The 22,557-nt window shown below is 38.8% G+C and overlaps 1 protein-coding gene across 4 annotated transcripts in view; it reads right to left on the bottom strand.

The window, feature by feature from the left end:
- The window catches only part of FBXL2 (F-box and leucine rich repeat protein 2), an 84,160-nt gene extending 63,182 nt beyond the window's left edge, over positions 1-20,978 (bottom strand). For all 4 annotated transcript variants that reach the window (XR_007133447.1, XR_007133446.1, XR_007133445.1 and 1 more), the window contains exons 1-2: positions 20,896-20,978; positions 6,237-6,298 (exon numbers count right to left, since the gene is read on the bottom strand). Coding sequence is in view for 1 of the 4 variants with exons in the window: in XM_047769587.1 (XP_047625543.1) it covers positions 6,237-6,298; positions 20,896-20,898 (65 nt within the window). In the remaining 3 variants the exon portion in view is untranslated. The remainder of the gene's footprint in view (positions 1-6,236; positions 6,299-20,895) is intronic.
- Positions 20,979-22,557: the final 1,579 nt, after the last annotated feature.

Raw genomic sequence — 22,557 nt, 5'->3', positions numbered from 1 at the left:
GCATCTCCACAAAAAAGGAAAACTAGACATTATGTGAATCCTAGTAAAAAGAACACAGTACTTCAGAGCTTACTAAAAGGACAGAACCTGAGTCCAATCAAGCCTCTGGATCCAGCTGTTAATTCCCAAGAAATCTAGATGGTACAGGAAACATGTTGAAATTGCATCTTAAGGATGCAATTAGCAAAATCCAGACTGTGGGAAATTCTACAGGTCAAATAACTCAAGTTCTCCAACAGATAAGAATGTATGAAACACAAAGGGACAGGAGACCTGCTGAATATCAGAGACTTAAGAGATTTATTAAATGGGCAAGACTAAAATGTAATGAACTGTACCATCTCCAGATGGTATGGGGAAAGATCCATAAAGAAATGAAATGCAGGAGTTCCTGCTGTGGCTCAGTGGAAATGAATCTGACTAGCATCCATGAGGATACACGTTTGATCCTTAGCCTTGCTCAGTTGGTTAAGGATCTGGCATTGCTGTGAGTTGTGGTGTAGGTTGCAGATACAGCTTGGATCTGGCACTGCTGTGGCTGTGGCGGCAGCTACAGTTCCAATTCAACCCCTAGCTTGGGAACCTCCATGTGCCATGGGTATGGCCCTAAAAAGACAAAAAACAAAAAAAACAAAAAAAACTTTGAAATACAGTGATAGCATTAAAAGTCAAAAAAGTATTACTTCTGGAAAAGGAAGAAACAGTTATGATTTGAATGGGAAATGGAGGTGCTTCTCTAACTATATATTATACTTTTATAACAAAAAATTTAAGAAAATATAATATATGGGTCAAAAAGCAAAGGAAATTAATACTTAAAACAACAGTAAGAAAAAATTAAACTTTAAAACTTCTGATATTTGACAAAAGTAGAATTTGAGTTTATTGCCCAAATAACTTACTAGATAAGAAGGCTGAAAAACAAGCTAAACATTCAACTTATGAAGTAGCTAAAAGAAACGCAGTTAACCCAAAGAAAAAAAAGAATGGGATTTAAAAAGCTAGGAGTGGAAACAATTAAAATTGAAAACAAAGAAAAAACACAAAATAATAAAACCAGTATCATCAAGAACACAAGAGAAAACAAGTGTTGTAGAGGATGTGGAGAAAGGGATTTGCACTGTTGGTAGGAATGTAAATTAGTTCAGCTACTACAGAAAAAAATATAAAGATTCTTGAAAAAATTTAAAATAGAATTACCATATGATCCAGCAATTCCAGGGTATATGGAAACAGGATACTGAAGACATATATGCACTTCCACGTTTACTGCAGCATCATTTACAGAGAAATTAATAAAAAATTATAATAATAATCATAGTGACTAAAATAGTCCTTTTAATCATTAAAACCTCATATTGCCCTCGTATAAAGATTATTAAATTGGGACACTATTTGGAAAATTGGATGAAAAAATATAGAAGTAGTGTTAAGAACCAAGAAAGAGCAAGAAAACTTCCACAAACCAATAAGAAACGGCCCAAAAGATAAAATACATGTTTATATGCATCTCACAGAAGAGGAAATACATGCGACTAATAAACATATAATCAGATGTGCAACATTATTAGAATTCAGAGAAATTCAAATCAACAGCACAATGAGATGCTCTCCTGTACTTATAAGACATACAAAAACACTAAATATTAGAAAGGAATGACTCAACTGAGTATCTTAGACATTGAAAAATAAATGCAAACTGGTAAGGCCACTTTGGAAAGATAAAATATTACTACATGAAATTAAATATTGGTATAGGATATTACCCTCAGCAGTTTCATTCCTTTAGAGAAACTTTTGTACATGTATATCAGGAAACATCTACAAAGATGTCCAAAACAACAACACTGCTTTTATGAACAAAATACTGGAAACCTGACTAGCATCCATGATTTAGGAAACCTAAATACTCAACAAAAGAAGAGTAAGTGAATCTTGGTATATTCACACAATATAATATTATACAGTAAAAGTGAATGAGTAATAGTCAAAGAAAGTAACATGGATCACTCTCAGTAACATAATTTTGAGTGAAAACCATGTCTCTGAAGATATACTTTTATTTATAAAGTTAATAAATGAGAGTATACATTATATCTTTAGTCAAATGTATTTAAGATAAAAAAATTTAAAGAAAGCAATCATAAATGCAAAGTTCTTGATAAAGTAACTTTATGTTGGAGAGAGGGAAAGGGCAGTGCATAGATCAGTGATGATGAATAACGGTTAACTGAGAATTATCAGTGATCCAGAGTTGGCCACAAAGGGAACTCCTACATTAACTTACTTAATAATCAGGTTCTTTACTGAGGCTGTTAGCAGGAGCATATGTTAAGATCCATATCAGGGCAGCTTGCTTTTATCAGTTGTTTGTATTAAAACCAACTGCACTGTCAAACAGAATTTATTAAGCATTCATTCAAAATTGATAGTAATTAATAAAAGGTAACATTTATTTAACATTTATCAAACTTTTTTTGTTTTGTTTTGTTTTTCTTTTTAGGGCCAACTTTGCGGCACATGGAGCTTCCCAAGCTAGGGATCTAATCTGAGCTGTAGCTGCCAACCTACACCACAGCTCATGGCAACACCGGATCCTTAACCCACTGAGAGGCCAGGGATAGAAACTGCAACCTCATGGTTCCTAGTCAGATTCATTTCCTCTGAGCCATGTCAGGAACTCACCAGGTACTCTCAGGAGCTAGCAACAGAAGTGTCTGTTGTGGCTCAGTGAGTTAAGAACCTGATGTAGTGTCCGTGAGGATGTGGGTTCAATCCCTGGTCTTGATCAGTGGGTTAAGGATCCTGCGTTGCCACAAGCTGTGGCGTAGGTGCGGATGCGGCTCAGATCTGGTGTTGCTGTGGTTGTGGCACAGGCTGGCAGTTGCAGCTCTGATTCGACCCCTAGCCTGGGAACTTCCACATGCCGCAGGTATGGTGATGAAAAGAAAAATAAATAAATAAATAAAAATTTTAAATTGGTTTTTAAAAAAAAGCGTAAGAACTGGGTTCTTAGGTAAGAACCTAAGGTAAAAACTCTTACTATTCCCATTTTACAGATATGGGAAACTATGGCCCAGAGAGTGACGTCAGTTTAAGGTTACAGTGGGGAGAACTGAAATCTTGAGCCAGACTGCTCCAAAAGTAATACAGACAGTAACACTGAGGACCAATATATGCAAGGACAACCCAACTTATTAACAGATACAGAGATTATTATATATTTCCATTTATATATATTATATATAATTATATATATTCTCCTTGTTATAAACAATATATAACTGACTCCCCAGGAAGAATTAAATTATAAGCTATTTGTTGAACTGTTGTGAGAATGAAGGGCAGAGGGGGAGAACTTGAGCACCTTTAATTTAGGAGTGAAAGCTAGATAGAAAAAGCAAAATTCTAAAAGCTTGCAAAATAACAAAAAATGGGTGGCAGAAGGAATCTGTCAATTAATATTGGGTGTTCTTAAAACTAGCAATAAATGATCATATTTAAAAAAAACTCACAGATTTATCTGAGTAGATTCAAAGTGATATAGACAGATGAAAAGCACATAATTCCAGACCATGCTTGTTAATGGTTCCAGAGGGTAAGCTGAGGCTTCACTTGATGTGATCAGTAATGGAAGCAGCACACAACGTAAGAGGGTGGTAACACTCTTAACACTGAAGCTCCATGAGGCAGGGACTCTTGCACTCACTCATGATGTCATGGTCATGGCATTAAGTGGTGACAATGTTTGATTTGGTAACCTGCCTCAAATCCTTCTTCAAAATGTTGCTTAACAAGGGTAGCTGAGAATGGTGAGAGCTTCTATTACTGAGAGTAGGAAAGTCTGAGAGTAAAACAGCAGAAATGACTTAAACACCAAAAGAAAATTAAAATACCTTGGTTGGCTAGAGTTAGTTTTGAGACTCAAGAGTCAGAGAAGACCTGTAATGGAAGCACTTTAAAATTTAAATCCTCTTACAGACTCCAAAATAAGAAGAGAAGAGGAAATGCAAGTCTATGAACAGACACGTTATGAACATTTTTTGCAAATGATAATTCTTTCTGAAAAACCATCTATGTATGAGCCTTTAGCATGATTCAAAAACTTTAACTCCAGCATTTTTGAAAGCTGGGCCCACCAGGGACCTTTAGAACAACTAACATTTCTAAATCAGCAGTTCAGAAATCATAACTAGCATAGAAAGCAATATATGCCAACTTCTCCACCTTCTGGTCAATAGGTAGTACACGGTTGAGTACAGTGTAAAAGCTAACCCTACCAAAAGAGAAAAATAATATTAAGTTGGCAGCCTTGAGTCACAAATAGCAGTGTTCAAGAGAAGGGTGGAATTTAATCACACTTCAGCACTGAATGACTAATATGGGTCTGCCTGGAGCTGGCTATGAGTCCCCAGGGTAAAAATGACACAGTCATATTACAGTTTGATGCCTGTGCTAGCAAAAAGTTCAGACCAAGAATGAAACACAGCACAACTCCAGGAAACACCATTCACTCTGTGGTCTGCTGTGGATGGCACCACTGCAGTTGCACAGTAACAGCCGGCCTGCCCTAACCAACCATGATGGTTCTGACAGCTTACTGTGCTTAATCAAGACCTTGTGGGTTTGTATGATAAACATATCGTTCCTTCCTAATTATCATTTTTTAACTTTAAAGTGGTTTAAAATGCTAAAGAATATTCTCTCTTGACCAAATATTTACTTTATTGAAATAAAATATAACTTTATTTTTCATAACCATCCTGCCATTTTCGTTTTTATTAACTGAGTAGAATGAACTCATGACAATAGAGTCAAACAACACCTGATGACTAATGAAACATCACTGTAAACCCCCTACAATGTGATCACCACCACAAAGAAGCTAAGTCTTTACACCATTTCTGATTCAAGAATAGGTGTCTTACATACTCAGGTGGCAAAGATACCAAACTGAGGTGGTTATTTATAAAGCAACTCTGAGGGACTCCAACATGCAAACAAAACACACAAACTCATTCCCTAAATGTTAAAATGAAATCTGGCACAGCCAGGGAACAGAGTCAGCTGGTCCACCTCTTAACTGTATGTCAACACTTCCTTGAAACTTGTCTATAGGATATTAAAAGGATAACATGGTAAGTTTGAAAAACTATTCACCTGGGAGCACCACCGTGGGTATTAGCCCAGTAAGGCTCTGAGAAGTCATAAATTGGTTTTGTTAATGCACTGTTTCCCATACTTACTTGATCATAAAACCTGTTTTGTGAAACATCAGTGATAGGAAGAGAGTCTCAGAAACGCCACTCAAAGATGACCATGTATACATATATCAATTGTCTGTTAACAAAATATAACACCCAAAGCTACAATAAGATTTTCTTGATGCTTAGAGAGTAAAAAAGGAAACTGCAATGCCTCAAGACCAACAAATGTTGGTTGATAGCTTCACTTGGTAAAATGGCAACCAAAATACCACTAACTGTATATTCGGTAATGCTAGAAATAAAGGACAAAAGGCCTTTTTTTTGTGTGTCCTGATGTTCAAAGAAAACTTTCAAGTGATACAGTTATTTTCCATTCTAGCACCATTTTTTTCTTTCTTTTTCTTTTCTTTTTTTTTTTTTTTTTTAGCTGCACCCATGACATATAGATTCTGAGCCAGGGATCAAACCTATGCCACAGCAGTGACAAGCTTAATGTGCTATGCCCCCAGGGAACTCCTCCAAAAGCCTATTTTATAGTACTGTCACTCAGTATGTAATTCTCATAAAAATGGATAAAAAACATCAATATTGGGGGGTGGACAGCATTTTAAGTCTCAGTAAAAACTCAGAGTGTAATTATTTTGAAACCAATTGATCAGAAACCATCTAGGTGTCTATGACTTGAGAAACTCACAAACTTAACAATAATCACTCCTCATGTTATGACTACACTGAGGTAATCTACTGATGCCAAAACAGTGGCACCTACTGAAGATTATTACAATACTTACCACATTACAAAAAGAATCCAGACCAATGCTATGTACATACTTAGTACATTCTGGATTAGACCAAGTAAAATTTAACAACAAGCTGAACAGCATTCTATAAAACAAAAACAAAAAGTCAGTTAGGCTAACTCTGGCTGATTTTTTATGCTATGGACTCAATAGTGAGAAACAGGATGGTCTTGGAACTTGATGGCTGAATCCTATCTGAAATCTTTATCTAAAGTTTATCGTCACTTACCTCAAAAGAAGTTCTTTGGGTAACTTTTTGTTAATAAGGCCTTCATCATTATTTGAGAAAACCTAAAGGAAAAAAAAGGGAATTGATTAAAGTGTTCCTCAATCAATCCAAAAAAAGTTACGTTTTGTAGATCAGAATGGCCAAAGCTGCTGTCCTACAATTATGATACTAATTTCATGAAGCCACCGAACTTCAGTGTTGATATAAAAATAGTTTATACCCTTTCATTATTTCATAAAAATGGCAACACATAGCTATTTCTATATTACACTGTATTAGAGATCCTAGCCAATTCTATTAGGCAAAGAAAATAATTATGCTGATTGGAAAGGAAGAAATAAAACAACTTCTTTTTAGAGATGACATGATCTTGTACACAGAAAATTCTAAAAAATGTGAGAACTAATCATGGAATTCAGCAAGGTTGTAAGATATAACACACAAATATAGAATATACAAAAATAAACTGTATTTTGGTTTTTTTATTTTGTTTTGTTTTTGTCTTTTGCCTTTTTAGGGCTGCACCCGTAGTATATGGAGGTTCCCAGTCTAGGGGTCTAATCAGAGCTATAGACGCCGCCCAATGCCACAGCCACAGCCACACCAGATTCAAGCCGCGTCTGTGACCTACACCACAGCTCATGGCAATGCTGGATCCTTAACCCACTGAGAGAGGCCAGGGATCGAATCCTCAATGTCATGGTTCCTAGTCGGATTCGTTTCTGCTGCACCACAATGGGAATTCCAAAAATAAACTGTATTTCGGAATTCCCTTGTGGTACAGTTGGTAAAGGATCTGGTATTGTCATTGTACTGGCTCAAATTGCTGCCATGGTGTGAGTTTGATCCCTGGCTCAGGAACTTCCACACACTTCATTGCAGCCAAAAAAAAAAAGTATTTCTATACATTAGCAATGAACAACTTGAAAATGAAATAAAGGAAGCAATCTCATTTGCAACAGTGTAAAGAAAAAAAAACCACTTAGGAATACACTTAAAGAAGTGTTTAAGATATTATATATTGAAAACTTATACTAAACATTGTTATGAGAAATTAAAGACAAATAAATTGAAACACATCCCATGTTCATAAATACCAAATAGTGTTAAGTTAGCAATGTTTCTCAAACTTATCCATAAATCCTAAAATCTTTATCAAAATTCTAGTTACAGGAGTTCCTGCTGTGGTGCAATGGGATGGGCAGCATCTTGGGAGCACCAGGACACAGGTTCTGTCCCTGGCCAGGCACAGTGGGATAGGGATTTGGTGTTGCCACAGCCATGGCTTAGGTCATGACTGCAGCTCATATCTGATCCCTGGCCTGGGAACTCCATGTGCCACGAGGCGGCCCCTCCAAAAAAACTCCAATTACTTTTTTTAAAAAATTGCAAAGTTGAAATGTAAGGGACCCAGAACAGCCAAAAGCATCTTGAAAAGGAAAATAAAGCTGAAGTAGTAAAGTAATAAAGCTGTAGTAATTGGTACATTGTGGTACTGACATGAAGACAGACATACAGATCAAAAGAACAGAACTGAGAGTCTAGAAATAAACCCTTATGCTTATGAGCAACTGATTTTATTTTTTGGCCATGCCCACAGCATGTGGAAGTTCCTGGGCCAGAGATGAAACCCTTGCCAGAGGAGTGACAATGCTGGATCCATAACCCACTGAGCCACCAAGGAACTCCCACAGGCAAATGATTTTTGACAAGGTGCTAAGATAATTCAATGGAGAAAAATAGTCTTCTCAACAAATGGTACCAAAACAACTAAATATCTACATTTAAAAGATGAAAGCTGGGCCCCTACCTCACATCAGATTAATTAACTCTAAATTGATCAAAGACCTAAACAAATATGAGTTAAAACTGCAACATTTAAAAGAAAACAAGGGGAGTTCCGGTTGCGGCTCAGCAGAAACGAATCTGACTAGCACCCATGAGGATACAGGTTCAATCCCTGGCCTTGCTCAGTGGGTTAAGGATCCGGTGTTGCTGTGAGCTGTGGTATAGGTCACAGATCGGCTCAGATCCTGTGTTGCTGTGGCTGTGGTGTAGGTCAGCAGCTGTAGCTCCAATTCAAACCCTAGCCTGGGAACTTACATATGCCTCGGGGGCGGCCTTAAAAAAGCAAAAAACAAAACAAAAAAAACTAAAAGAAAGCAAGGATTGGAGTTCCTGTTGTGGTGCAGCAGAAACAAATCTGATGAGTATCCATGAGAATATGGGTTCGATCCCTGGCCTCACTCAGTGGGTTAAGGATCTGTCATTCCCTAAGCTGTGGTGCAGGTCGCAGATGTGGCTCGGATCCTGCATTGCTGTGGCTGTGATGTAGGCCAGCAGCTACAGCTCCGATTCAACCCCTAGCCTGGGAACCCCCATATGCCACAGGTGTGGCCCTAAAAAGATTAAAAAAAAAAATTTTGCAAATCATACATCTGACAAGAGAACTGTATCCAGAATATATAAAGGTCTCTTACAATTCAACAATAAAAATATAAATTCAGCTTAAAAATGGGTATGAGGGGAGTTCCCGGCGTGGCGCGGTGGTTAACGAATTCTTCGACTAGGAACCATGAAGTTGCGGGTTCGGTCCCTGCCCTTGCTCAATGGGTTAATGATCCGGCGTTGCCGTGAGCTGCGTGCAGTGTAGGTTGCAGACTTGGCTCAGTTCCCGAGTTGCTGTGGCTCTGGGGTAGGCTGGCAGCTACAGCTCGGATTGGACCCCTAGCCTGGGAACCTCCATGTGCCGCGGGAATGGCCCAAGAAATAGCAAAAAGACAAAAAAAAAAAAAATGGGCATGAGGGAGTTTCCATCATGGCTCAGTGGAAACGAAACTGACTAGCATCCATGAGGATATGGGTTTGATCCCTGGCCTCACTCAGTGGGTTAAGGATCTGGTGTTGCCGTGAGCTATGGCATAGGTTGCAGATGCCACTCAGATCTGGCATGGCTGGTTCAATCCCTGGCCTTGCCCAGCAGCTACAGCTCCAATTAGACTCTAGCCTGGGAACCTCCATATGCTGAAGGTGTGGCCCTGAAAAGACAAAGAAAAAAAAAAAAAAAGGCATGAGATCTGAATAGACATTTCTTTGAAGAATACATGCAAATAAAAAGATCAACCTCATTAGTCATTAGGGAAGTACAAATCAAAAACAAAAGACACTTCACAGCTATAAGAATGACTCAAATCAAATACATAATAAGTAATTGTGAGAATGTGGAGAAACTGGAACCCTTATATACTGCTGATGGAAACACAACAGTGCAGCAACTCTGGAAAACAGTTTGGTAGTTTCTCAAAGATTAAACATAGAGTACCTGTGTGAACCAGCAATTTCAACTATAGGTAAATACCTAAGAGAAACGAAGACATATGTCTATGTAAAACTTACACATTCGGAATTCTGTCATGGCTCAGTGGAAACAAATCTGACTGGTATCCATGAGGACGAAGGTTTGACCCCTGGCCTTGCTCAGTGGTGCTCAGTGCACCCATGGCATATGGAGGTTTAGGGGCGAATTGGAGCTACAGCTGCTGGCCTACACCATAGCCATAGCCACATCAGATCCGAGCCTCGTCTGTGACCTACACCACAGCTCACTGCAATGCTGGATCCTTAACCCACTGAGCGAGGTCAGGGATTGAACCCGAAACCTCATGGTTCCTACTCGGATTCGTTTCTGCTGTGCCATGATGGGACTCCAGGAAATGTTCTTGAATTAGACAGGTGTGGTGTGGTGAGTTCCTGTCATGGCTCAGGAGAAACAAATCTGACTAGGAAACATGAGGTTGTGGGTTTGCTCCTGGCCTTGCTCAGTGGGTTAAAGATCTGGTATTGCTGTGGCTGTGGTATAGGCTGGCAGCTGTAGCTCCAATTCAACCCTTAGCCTGGGAACCTGCATATGCCGAGAATGCAGTCCTAAAAATCAAAAAAGAAAGAAAAAAATAGGCAGTTTTGATAAAGATATAACTGAATGACTATGTTAAAATACATAGTCATACATTTTACGTACATTTTAAATGGGTGAAATTTATAGTAATATGGTAATATCTCTGCTTAAAAAACACATATGCCACTATTCACCAAAACAAATGCAGAAGTGGAAACAGTGCCAAAATAGCACCCTATACCCATTATTGAAGTATTCTCAGCGATTAACCTTAGCCTTAGTGATATGTATGTGCGATACTAACATTAAGTACCTACTATAAGTTCCAGTAAGTACTGTGTTAAATAAACTAGCTAAATTATCTAACTAATCATTATCTAGTTCCTTGAAGTATAAAGTTAGGCTATTGATTTGAGACCTTTCTTCTTTTTAATTATTTATTTATTTTTCTTTTTTGACCACCCCATGGCATATAGAGTTCCTGGGCCAGGGATCAGATCTGAGCCACTGTTGTGACCAATGCTGAAGCTGCAGCAATGCCAGATCCTTTATTCCTTTAATGCCAGGCTGGGGATCAGTCCTGCATCCTGGAGCTGCAGAGTTGCTGCTAATCCTGTTGCTCCACAGTGAGAATTCCTCTTTCTTCTTTTTAATGTAGGCATTTACAACTATAAATTTCCCTCTGATCACTGCTTCTACTGTATCCCATACATTTTGATATGTTGAGCCATGAAGGCAACTCCCAATCTTTACATATCTTAACAGCTGTTAGAAGAACAGGCTTATTTTCTGTTGTCGCAATGACCAGTGAATCAGTTACAGGACTTCAACAGAACATATGGAAAAATTTTCTAGCAATTAGAATAACCCATACTAGAATGTTCTACATTTGGGAGTTCTCATTGCAGCTCAGTGGCTTAAGAACCCAACATAGTGTCCATGAAGATGTGAGTTCAATCCCTGGCTTCACTCAGTGGGTTAAGGATCTGGCATTGCTGCAAGCTATGGCATAAGTTGCAGAGATGGTTCGAATCTGGGGGTGCCATGGCTGTGTCATTGGCCTGCAGGTGTAGCTGATTCAACCCCTAGCCTGGGAACTTTGATATGGCATGGGTGCAGCCACATAAAGAAAAAAATATGAGTTCCCTTCATGGCTCAGCAGTTAATGAACCCATCTAGGATCCATGAGAAGGCGGGTTTGATCCCTGGCTTCACTCAGTGTGTTAAGAATTTGGCATTGGCCATGAACTGTGGTATAGGTTGCATCACAGAAGCAGCTCAGATTCCATGTTGCTGTGGCATAGGCTGAAGGCTACAGCTCTCATTTGACCCCTAGTCTAGGAACCTCCATGTGCCAATGGGTATGACCCTAAAAAGCCAAAAATAAAAGAAAGAAAGCAAAATAAAGTTCTATATTTGAAAGCATCGATGCTCTATTCACAGTGCTCCTCAGAGACCACAGAACCAGGAATGTGAGAAAAAATAAATCCTTTCTTTCAGTGAAAGGTTTGAAACTTAAGGACCAAACCTAAGTTAGAAATGAAACAAGCACACTAATATTCACATTACAAGGGTCCAAGAAGGAGAAGAGAGAAAAAGGGGTGAGAACATTTTTGAAGAAATAAAGCTGAAAATTTCCCTAACCTAGGAAAGTTAACAATCACTAACTCTAGAAAGCACAGAAAGTTCTATACAGGATTAACCCAAAGAACACATCAAAACACATTTTAATTAAAATGACAACAATTAAAGATAAAAGAAAGAATGTGAAAAGCAGCAAGGGAACTCCCATAAGGCTATCAGCTGATTTTTCAGCAGAAACACTGCAGGCCAAAAGAGCATAATATATTTAAATGATGAAAGGGAAGAACCTACAACCAAGAATACTCTACCCACCAAAGCTCTTGTTTAAAATGATAGAAATATCAAAAGCTTCACAAAAAAAACAAAAGCTAAAAGAGTTCAGCACCACCAACTCACCTTTACAACACATTTTTTTGTTTTGTTTTGTTTCTTTTGTCTTTTTAGGGTTTCATCCACAGCATACACAATATGAAAGTTCCAAGGCTGGGGGCAAATTGGAGCTATAGCTGCTGGCCTAAATAAGCCTTAGCCACAGCAATGAGGCATCTGAGCTGCATCTGCAACCTACACCACAGCTCACAGCAATGCTGGATCCTTAATCTACTGAGCGAGGTCAGGGATGAATCCCACATCCTCATGGATACTAGTCCAGTTCATTACTGCTGAACCACAATGGGAATTCCTACAACAAATGTTAACAGAACTTCTCTAGGCCAAAAAAACACCAGTACCAGAAACACAAAAAATTATGAAATGATAAAGCCTGTCAGTAAAGACAAACATACACTACGGTAAGAAATCATCCATGGACAAAAGCTAGTAGGAAGGTTAAAAAGCAAAAATAGTAAAATCATCTATATCCACAATAAGTACTTAAGGGATACACAAAACAATTAGACGAAAGCTATGATATCAAAAAGAACAATCCTGAGAAGAATACAAATGCAGGGTTGTTAAAATGCATTTGAAATTAAGAGATAAGCACCTTAAAACAATCATGTAGATATAGACTGCTATCTAAATATCCCATGCTAACTATAAACCAAAAACCTAAAATATACACACACAAAAAACCAAACAGGAATCCAAACACTAGAGATAATTATCAAATCACAAGAGAAAAACAAAAGAAGACAAAACAACACAATGCTGGAACAATGAACAAAATGGCAATAAGAACTTACGTAACAATAATTACCTTAAATGTAAGGGAGTATATGCTCCAATCAAAAGGCACAGAGTGGTTGAATGGATACAAAAACAAGATCCATATTTACGCTACCTACAAAAGACTCACTTCAGATCTAAAGACAAAGACTGAAAGTGAGGGGATGGAAAAAGGCATCTAATGGAAATGGAAATGAAAAGAAAGCAAGAGTGACAATAAATATATCACATAACAAAGATTTCAAAATAAAGGTTGTTACAAAGACAGAGAAGGATACTACATAATGATCAAGGGATCAATCCAAGAAGATATAACAATTATAAATATATATATATATACCCAACATAATAGTACCTAAATAAGGCAAATATTAATGGACATAAAAGGAGAAATGAACAGTAACATAATAGTAAGCCACTTTAACACACCACCTAAATCACAGACAGATCATCCAGACAGAAAATGAGTGGGAAACCCTAACCTTAAATGACATATTAGACCAGACAGACTTAATTGATACAAATAGATCATTCCACACAAAAGCAGCAGAATATACTTTCTTTCCAAGTACACATGGAATATTCTCCAAGACATATCACATACTAGACCACAAGACAATTCTCAGTAAATTTAAGGAAACTGGAATCATATCAAGTATCTTTTCTGACGACGGTGCTATGAGACTAGAGATCAACGACAAGGAAAAAAAACTGCAAAAAACACATAAACACATGGAGTTTAGCTAAACATATGATAGTAAACAACAAATGGATCACTGAAGAAATCAAGGAAATAAAAAAATACCTAGAGACAAATCACAATAAACACAATGATCCAAAACCTATGGGACACAGTAAAAGCAGTTCTAAGAGGGGAGTTTATAGCAATTAAAAGCTTAGCTCAGGGGAGTTCCCACTGTGGCACAGTTGAAAGGAACTCAGCTAGTATCCATGAAGATGTGGGTTTGATCCCTGGCCTTGCTCAGTGAGTTGGGATCTGGCGTTGCCGTGAGCTGTGGTGTAGGTCACAGATGCAGCTTAGATCATGAGTTGCTGTAGCTATGGAGTAGGCCAGCAGCTGTAGCTCCAATTTGACCCAGAGCCTGGGAACTTTCATATGCTGCAGGTGTGGCCATTAAAAAAAAAAAAAAAAAAAAAAAAAAAGCTTGGCTTAGGAAACAAGAAAAATCACAAACAATATAAAACAACCTAACCTTATACCTAAAGGAACTAGAGAAGAACAAACAAGACCTAAAGTTAGAAAAATCAGAACAGAAATAAAGAAACTGAGACCAAAAAAAAAAAAAAAAAACCCCAACAACAAAAAATAGAAAAGATCAATGAAACTAAAAGCTGTTTTTTTTTAAAGATAAAATTGTTAAACCTTTAAGCCAGATTCATCAAGAGAAAAGGAGGGCCCAAATTAATAAAATCAGAAATGAAAAAAATTACAACTGACACCACAGAAATACAAAGGATCACTAGAGAATACTATGAAAAACTATATGCCAATAAAATGGGCAAAAGAAATGCACAAGTTTTTTAAAAGGTACATTCTCCCAAGACCGAACCAGGAAGAAACAGTAAATATGCAAAGACTAATTACCATTAATGGAATTCAATCAGTAATTTTAAAACCCCAAACAAACAAAAGTCCAGGACCAGACAGCTTCACGGGTGAATTCTACCAAACATTTAAAGACTTAACACCTATCCTTCTAATAAACTGCAAAGGAAGGATTGCTTCCGAACCCATTCTATTAGCCCAGCATCACCCTAATACCAAAACCAAGATATCACCCAAAAAGGAAATTTAGAGGCCAGTATCACTGATGAATATACATGCAAAAATCCTCAACACAACACTAGCAAACTGAATCTGACAATACATTAAAAGGCTTATACACCATGGTCATATCCCAAAGACGTAAGGATTTTTCAATATCTGAAAATCAATGCGATATACTACATTAAAAAAATTAAACAATCAAGATCATATGAAAATCTCAATAGATGCAGAAAATGTCTCTGACAAAATTTAAATCCATTTATGATAAAAATTCTCCAAGAGTTCCCACTGTGGTACAATGGGTTAAGATCTGGTGTTGCCTCTATGGTAGCACCAGTTCAATCCCTGGATTGACACAGTGGGTTCAGGATCCAGCACTGCTGCAGTTTTAGCCTAAGTCACAGCTGTAGTTCAGGTTTGAACCCTGGCCCAAGAACTTCCATACATTGCAGGCATGGCTAAAAAAAAATTTCTCCAGAAAGTACCTCAACCTCAAGATAATAAAGGCCATAATTGACAAATTCACAGCTAACATCTACTCAATAGTGAAAAGCTGAAAGCATTTCCTCTAAGATCAGGAACAAGCCACAGATGCCCACTCTCATCACTTTTATTCAATAGAGTATTGGAATTCCTACCCTCAGCATTCAAACAAGAAAAATAAAAGGAATCCAAACTAGAGAGGAAGGGAGTTCCTGTTGTGGCTGAGCAGAAAGGACTCTGACTAGCAGCCATGAGGCCTTGCTCAGTGGGTTAAAGATCTGGCCTTGTCCTAAGGTGTGGTCACAGATGCAGCTTGGATCCTGCACTGCTGTGGTGTAGGCCAGCAGCTACAGCTCTGATTCAACCCCTAGCCTGGGAAGCTCCATGTGCCATGTGTGTGGCCCTAAAAACAAACAAAGAAAACAAATTAGACAGGAAGAAGTAAAGCTGTCACTGTTTCCAGATGATATAATACTCTTACGTCCTACAGATACCACCTGAAAACTATTAGAGCTCATCAATGAATTCAAGAAAACTTCAGAATATAACAAAATTAATATACAGAAATCTATTGCATTTCTACACAGTAACAATGGACCATCAGAAAGAGAAGGAAACAATCCTATTTACTATTGCATCAAAAATAATAAAATCCCTAGAAATAAACCTACCTAAGGAGGTAGAATATCTGTACTCAGAAAACTATAAGACAGTAATGCAAGAAATTGAGCATGATACAAACAGATGGAAAGATATACTGTGTTCTTGGACTGGAAGAATTAATACTGTAAAAATAACCATACTACTCAAGAAATCTACAGATTCAATGCAATCCCTATCAAAATACCAATGGCATTTTTTCACAGAATGAAAACACATTATCTTAAAACTTGTATGGAAGCACAAAAGATCTCAAATAGCCAAAATAATCTTGAGAAAGAACAGAGCTAGAGGTATCATGCTCCCTGACCTCAGACTACACTACAAAGTTATAATGTCAAAACAGCATGGTACTGGCACAAAAATAGACACATAGATCAATGGAACAGAACAGAGAATCCAAAAATAAACCCATATATTTATCATTAATTAAAATATGACAATGGAAACAAGAATATACAATGGAGAAACAGCAATTTCTTCAGTAAATGGTGCAAGGAAAACTAGACAATTAAGTGTAGAAGAATGAAATTAGAACATTCTCTAGGAGTTCCCATCATGGCGCAGCAGAAATGAATCTAACTAGGAACCATGAGGTTGCAGGTTCGATCTCTGGCCTTGCTTAGTAGGTTAAGGATCTGGCATTGCCATGAGCTGTGGTGTAGGTTGCAGACGCGGCTCAGATGTGGCATGGCTTCGGCATAGGCCGGTGGCTACAGCTCTGATTAGACCCCTAGCCTGGAAACCTCCATATGCTGCAGGTGTGGCCCTAAAAGGACAAGACAAAAGACCAAAGAAAAAAAAAAAAGAACATTCTCTAACACCATATGCAAAAATAATTCAAAATGGATTAAAAGCCCAAATATAACACTGGAAACCATAAAAATCCCTAAAGGAAAACATAGGCAGAACACTCTTTGACATAAATTGTAACAATATTTTTTTTGTACTTGTCTCCTAAAGCAAAGGAAATAACAGTAAAAATAAACAATAGAACCTAATTAAACTTAAAAGCTTTTGCACAACAAAGGAAACCCTCAACAAAATGAAAACTTACATAATAAGAGAAAATATTTGCAAATAACATGACCAATATGGGATTAATATCCCAAATCACAAATAGCTCCTACAACTCAATAGCAAGAAAATAAACGACCCTCATAGGCAAAACACTGCCTGACATAAATCATACAAATGTTTTCTTAGGTCAGTCTTACAGGTCAATAGAAATAAAAACAAAAATAAACAAATAGGACCTAATCAAATTTACTAACTTTTGTACAGCAAAGGAAACCTTAAACAAAATGAAAAACAACCTACAGAATGGTAGAAAATATTTGCAAATGACATGATGGATGAGTGTTTAATTTCCAAAATATACAAACAATTCATACAAATTGACAACAAAAAAGCAAACAACCCAACCAAAAAATAGCCACAGACCTAAATAGACATTTCTCCAAGGAAGAAATACAAATGGCCAATAGACATCACTAATATTAGAGAAATGCAAATCAAAACTACAACAAGGTACCACCTCACACCGTGAGAATGACCATCATTAAAAAGTTTACAAATAACAAATGCTGGAAAGGGTGTGGAGAAAAGGGAACCCTCCTATACTGCTGGTGGCAATGTAACTTGGAGCAACCACTATGGAAAACAGTATGGAGGTTCCTCAGAAAACTAAACATATAACCACCATGTGATCCAGCAATCCCACTCCTGGGCATATATTTCACCAAAACTATAATTTAAAAAGATGCATGTGCCCCTATGTTCAGAGCAACACTATTCATAATAGCCAAGACATGGAAATAATGTAAACGTCCATCAACAGATGAATGGATTAAGAAATTGGAATACTACTTAGCCATTAAAAGAATGAAATAATGCCATCCACAGAAAAATGGATGCAAATAGAGATTATCATACTAAGTAAAGCCAGAGAAAGACAAATACCATATGATTTCACTTACATGTGGACTCTAAAATATGGCAAAAATAAACCTATCTACAAACAGAAGTGGACTCACAGACATAGAGAAGAGACTTGAAGATGCCAAGGAAGGGGAAGGGACAGGAAAGGACTGGGAGTTTGGGGTTAGTCAATGCCAATTACTACGTTTAGAATGAATAAATAACAAAATCCTACTGTATAGCACAGGGAACTACATCCAGTCTCCTGGGATAGACCATGATGGAAAAGAATATAAAAAAGTTTATTAAAAAATATATATAATATATATACAGAATATATATATATAAATTGAGTCACTTTGCTGTACAGCAGAAATTGGCACACTATAAATCAACTATAAATTAATAAAAAAATTAAAATAATAAACCACAGGACAGAAAAATTTCATGGAAAGATATTTATAAGGGCAGTACTGGGAAATGGAAAAGCTAGGTCTGAACCATGATTCTGACTCCACAAAAACTTTTTAACAATGACTACCCTGTTCTGCTTCCCTAGACCCCTCTGCTCCAGGCTTCATCTCTTGTACAGCAACCCCAATGCTGGAAGTGGCAGTGGCTGAGGTGGACACTACTCAGGGTAAAGGTGAGACATAAAATGAGACAGGAAAGGCAGAGGTGCAAGTGTAGCCCAACCTATGGCTGTCCATATCTGAATTTCAGTGGTCTGCATTAAAAAAAAAAAAAAAAAAAGCCAAATTAATCCTGCAGGATGTCATTAGACAACCTCATAACAGCCGGTCATAAAATAAAAACTTTGCTGGCTCAGCTAAGACACCAAGACGCTTAATCTTGGTGTGGGACATTCATGCCAGGAGCTGGACACAATCTTTAGTTTGGAAAGAAGCTGTGGTGTGATGGATGGTTAAGACACCAGACTTTGAAAACAGACTAGCTGAGTTCAAATCCTGGCTCTGTGACTCACCAACTGTGTGACTGGGCCAAACTGCCTAATCAATTTGGGCCTGTTAAGCAGGTAAATTAATGTCAACCTCAAAGGGATGTTAGAAGAACTAAATGAAATAAATGTTCAGTGATTAGCTGTGCCACTGCACATAGTGTAAGGGCTCTATGAAAGTTATTGTTACAATTACTAAAAATTATTCCACCCCCTACTCCCTGTGCAACCAAAAGGAAGACCAGTATTGTCAAGGGTAGGGAAATTAAAGGAAAGAGAAACTTCTTGTCATGATCTATTAACACAGATCTCATTATACAAGTTCTCTTAACTATGTCATGTGAGAGCAAAGCAAACACTAAGTACCTAAGTACAGTAAAATGCTTTCATTTTAGTGTAAATAAAACTCTAAGATTTACAAACGTGAATCAAGGTGGACCGTGAATGGGGAAGGAAAGGGTGGAGGAAGGAGAAGAAAAGAAAAATGGACAAGAGGAATGTGAGAATTCAGCTTTGAGAATGTAAGCTTTTTTTTTTTTTAGGGCCACACCCTCCAAGCTTGGGGTCAAACTGGAGCTGAAGCTGCCCGCCTATGCCACAGCCATGTGGGATCTGAGCAGTCTGCAACCTACACTGCAGCTTAAAGCAATGCCAGATCCTTAATCCACTGATCGGGGGCCAGGGATCAGACCTTCGTCCTCATGGATACTAGTTGGGTTCATTACTGCTGAGCCACAACAGGAACTCTGAGAATGTAACTTCTGAATATTCTTTTTCCTTACTTTAACTGTGGTCTGCATTAAACTGCTTTAATTGTAAGAGCTTTTCTCACATACAACAGGTAAAAGTAAGACACTGTAATATTTAAAACACTTAGGTATTTACAAAATTCATTTTCTGAAACTCTTGCTGGCTCCATTAATTTTCACTTAACGGCAATTCAGAATTAAAAAGAAAAATACACAAAGTAAAGAAGGCATTGCTGTTACTTCTGAGTGATATGTTTCTTCTGCAATCAACAGGCCACACACCTGGCAGTTGTTTTCCAGTTAAGGAGATACACACCATCCACATTCTCTTACTACCTTAGTTATTAAGGAAGCACAGAGCCAGCCAGTGTTCCCAACAGCAGCTTCTCCCTCCAGAAGACTGACTGACACTTGGGGAGCACCCTGCATCCTCTGCTTATCAGCACTTCCATTAACCCCTGAAGATAAGGAGCAAAAAGCTACACTAAATTCTTAACAGTTACAAAAAAAAAAACCAAAAAACAAAAAAACGGTTTCTCAAAATTAGGCATTTTCTTATTACCCATCCCCATTCCCTATATTCTATACCGAAGGTGTGTCCCCAAGCAGACAATCAGCATCTCTCTTCTTTTACACTCATTGGAGGCTTCTGGAGAAATCACATCTTTGGCTGGCAAGTCCTTGCCAATACCTAGTCAAGCCAGTATCTCAGCTGAGTCTTCAGGTCAGGTTTTAAATGAGCTTAATAGGGGGGAGGGAGAATGCCCACTCATGCTCAAGTTTACTGAATATAGGTAATGATTTAAGATGTTTACCACATACTAATTATAGATTAAATCCCTGAGTGAGGGTGCAGCATTCTGAAAAAAAGATCCAGCTTAAAGTCCCTTTTTTAAAAAGGAGGGAGGAATCTCCAAAATCTCCCATTTAAAAGTCCACATGCTAAAAAACAAAACAAAACAAAACAAAACAAAAAAACCTGTTCGAAGGATGAATTTCAAAAAAAATACCTATTTGTATAATACTAACATGTAACTGCACAGAAACAAGACACGTCGACTGCAATATACTGTTAATATGAATATATATGGTATCTGATATTCATGAATATCCTTTTTTTTTTTTTTCTTAACCACACCCTCTTTGAGTGGCTTCCCAGGCTCGCTGGGGCCAAACGGCGTCATGCTGACCTGCGGCCCGCTGGGTGGGGGTCCCAGCTGCGACCCTGGCACTCAAAGGCCGGAACGCGGCCCCAGGCAGCGGGCGGGCGTTCAGAGACCCGCGGGTTCCCCCTCCCGCGGGCCCGCCCTGCCCTGCCCTGCCGCCCCGAAGGCCGCGGCCCGGCCTCCCTGCGACCCTGGCGCTGCCCACCCCAGCCCAGCAGACGGCCGCGCGGGGACCCAGCCCCGGCAGGGAAGGGCGGGCGGCCTGGCCGCCGCGGGCCCTAGACTTACCATGGCCGAAGAGCCGCCAGCGCGCCCACAGCCCGAAGTCACACGGCGCCGGCAACGCCCGTTGTCCTGGTGACGCCAGCTGGGCACCCCGCCCGTGCTCAAGGTGGGCTTGGAGGCGGCCATTGGCGGCCGGCGAGCACGTGACCCGCAGGGGAGTTGCCCTTTGGACCGCCCCCTCGCCCCCCAAGCCTCAGCTCTGGGGCCGGGCCTCTTGGCCTGTCCTCCTTTTCATTTGATCACCTTCACACCCCTCACCTGAAATAATCGTTGCTGCTCACCTTTACATCCCTCACCTGACAGCCCAAAGGCTACCCCCCTGAAAAAAAACTTTATGGATTTTTCTTTATTTAAGAAACAGATTACACAGGTAACAATGATTATTGGAGACATTTTAAACAATAATGAATTAAAAAGAATAAAACTACACCAAATCCTAGCAAACCCCTAGGTAACTGCATATATTCTAGTCTATCTGCTTCCAAGCTTCCAACAAAATGTGTATTATAACATTGTATTCTTAGAAATGGAAGAAAACTATACACTTTTTTTTCCTTTTTTTTTTTTTGCTGCCAGGCAGAGTTCCCTGGCCAGGGATCAAATCTGAACCACAGTTACCACCTACGCTGTGGCAATGGGGGATCCTTTTAACCCACTGTGCCAGGCGGGGATGAAACCTGTGTCCTGGGTTACAGAGATGCCTTTGATCCTCCTGTGCCACAGCAGGAACTCCACACACATTTTTATGATTTACTTTCTTCAGTTAAAAACTATGTTTGCATACCAATTCATGTAATAGCGTTGTATGTATACACTCTAATTTATTAAATCATTCAGCAACTTGTTGGATGTTTTTAATATGCTTGAAGGGAACTTCAGATATCCTCAAATCCAGCCTATTAAGGCTATGAAGAGACATATTCACAGTCAATTTGACATCCCCTCTTGAATGTCTAATAATATGGTCCCAATAAGACTTTTGATCCACGTCTCTTACTTTCCATTCTTCCTCATCTCAGCACATGTTCCCCTTAGTACAAAACAAAAACCTTCTAGATATGATCCTTGGTTCTCTCTTTTCCTCACACCTTACATTCAATCCATTAACAAATATTCTTGTCTCTATACTTAAGTAAATTCTGAATCTATCTGTTTCTCACCATCTCCACCTCTCAGCCACCATCATCTCTTGCCTAAATTAGTCTGTCTCCATGTCCCCTGTCTTCCCTGGCCACCTGAGTGCTTTGTGGACATGCAACAGGAGCATTTCAGTGGCTTTTCATGACATTGAGGACAAAGATCCACACTCTACCTGTGGTCTGCAAGGTTCTCCATGATGGGAGATTTGTCTACTGCATAAACTGGTCTCCTACTACCCTTCCCACATTCACTCCACACTAGCCTCACTGTATTTCCTAAAGCCCCTCAAACATGTTAAACACTCTCCTACTTAAGAGCCTCAGCAACAACTGCTTCCCTTATTTGGAATAGCCCTCCTCTGGAACTTCACACTGCCCTCTCCTTCACTTGATCCAGTTCAGTTAAGTCATCTTCACAAAAGCCTTCATTAATAAAAATTTATGTGCAACAGGATCAGCAGTGTCTTGGGAACGCTGGGACACAGCTACCATCCCCATCCCGGCACAGTGGGTTAAGGATCTAGCA

This window comes from Phacochoerus africanus, chromosome 1, assembly GCF_016906955.1.
Source record: "Phacochoerus africanus isolate WHEZ1 chromosome 1, ROS_Pafr_v1, whole genome shotgun sequence".
Taxonomy (NCBI): Eukaryota; Metazoa; Chordata; class Mammalia; order Artiodactyla; family Suidae; genus Phacochoerus; species Phacochoerus africanus.
The sequence above is the reverse complement of the archived record's forward strand: the minus strand, read 5'-3'. Positions and strand labels throughout refer to the sequence as shown.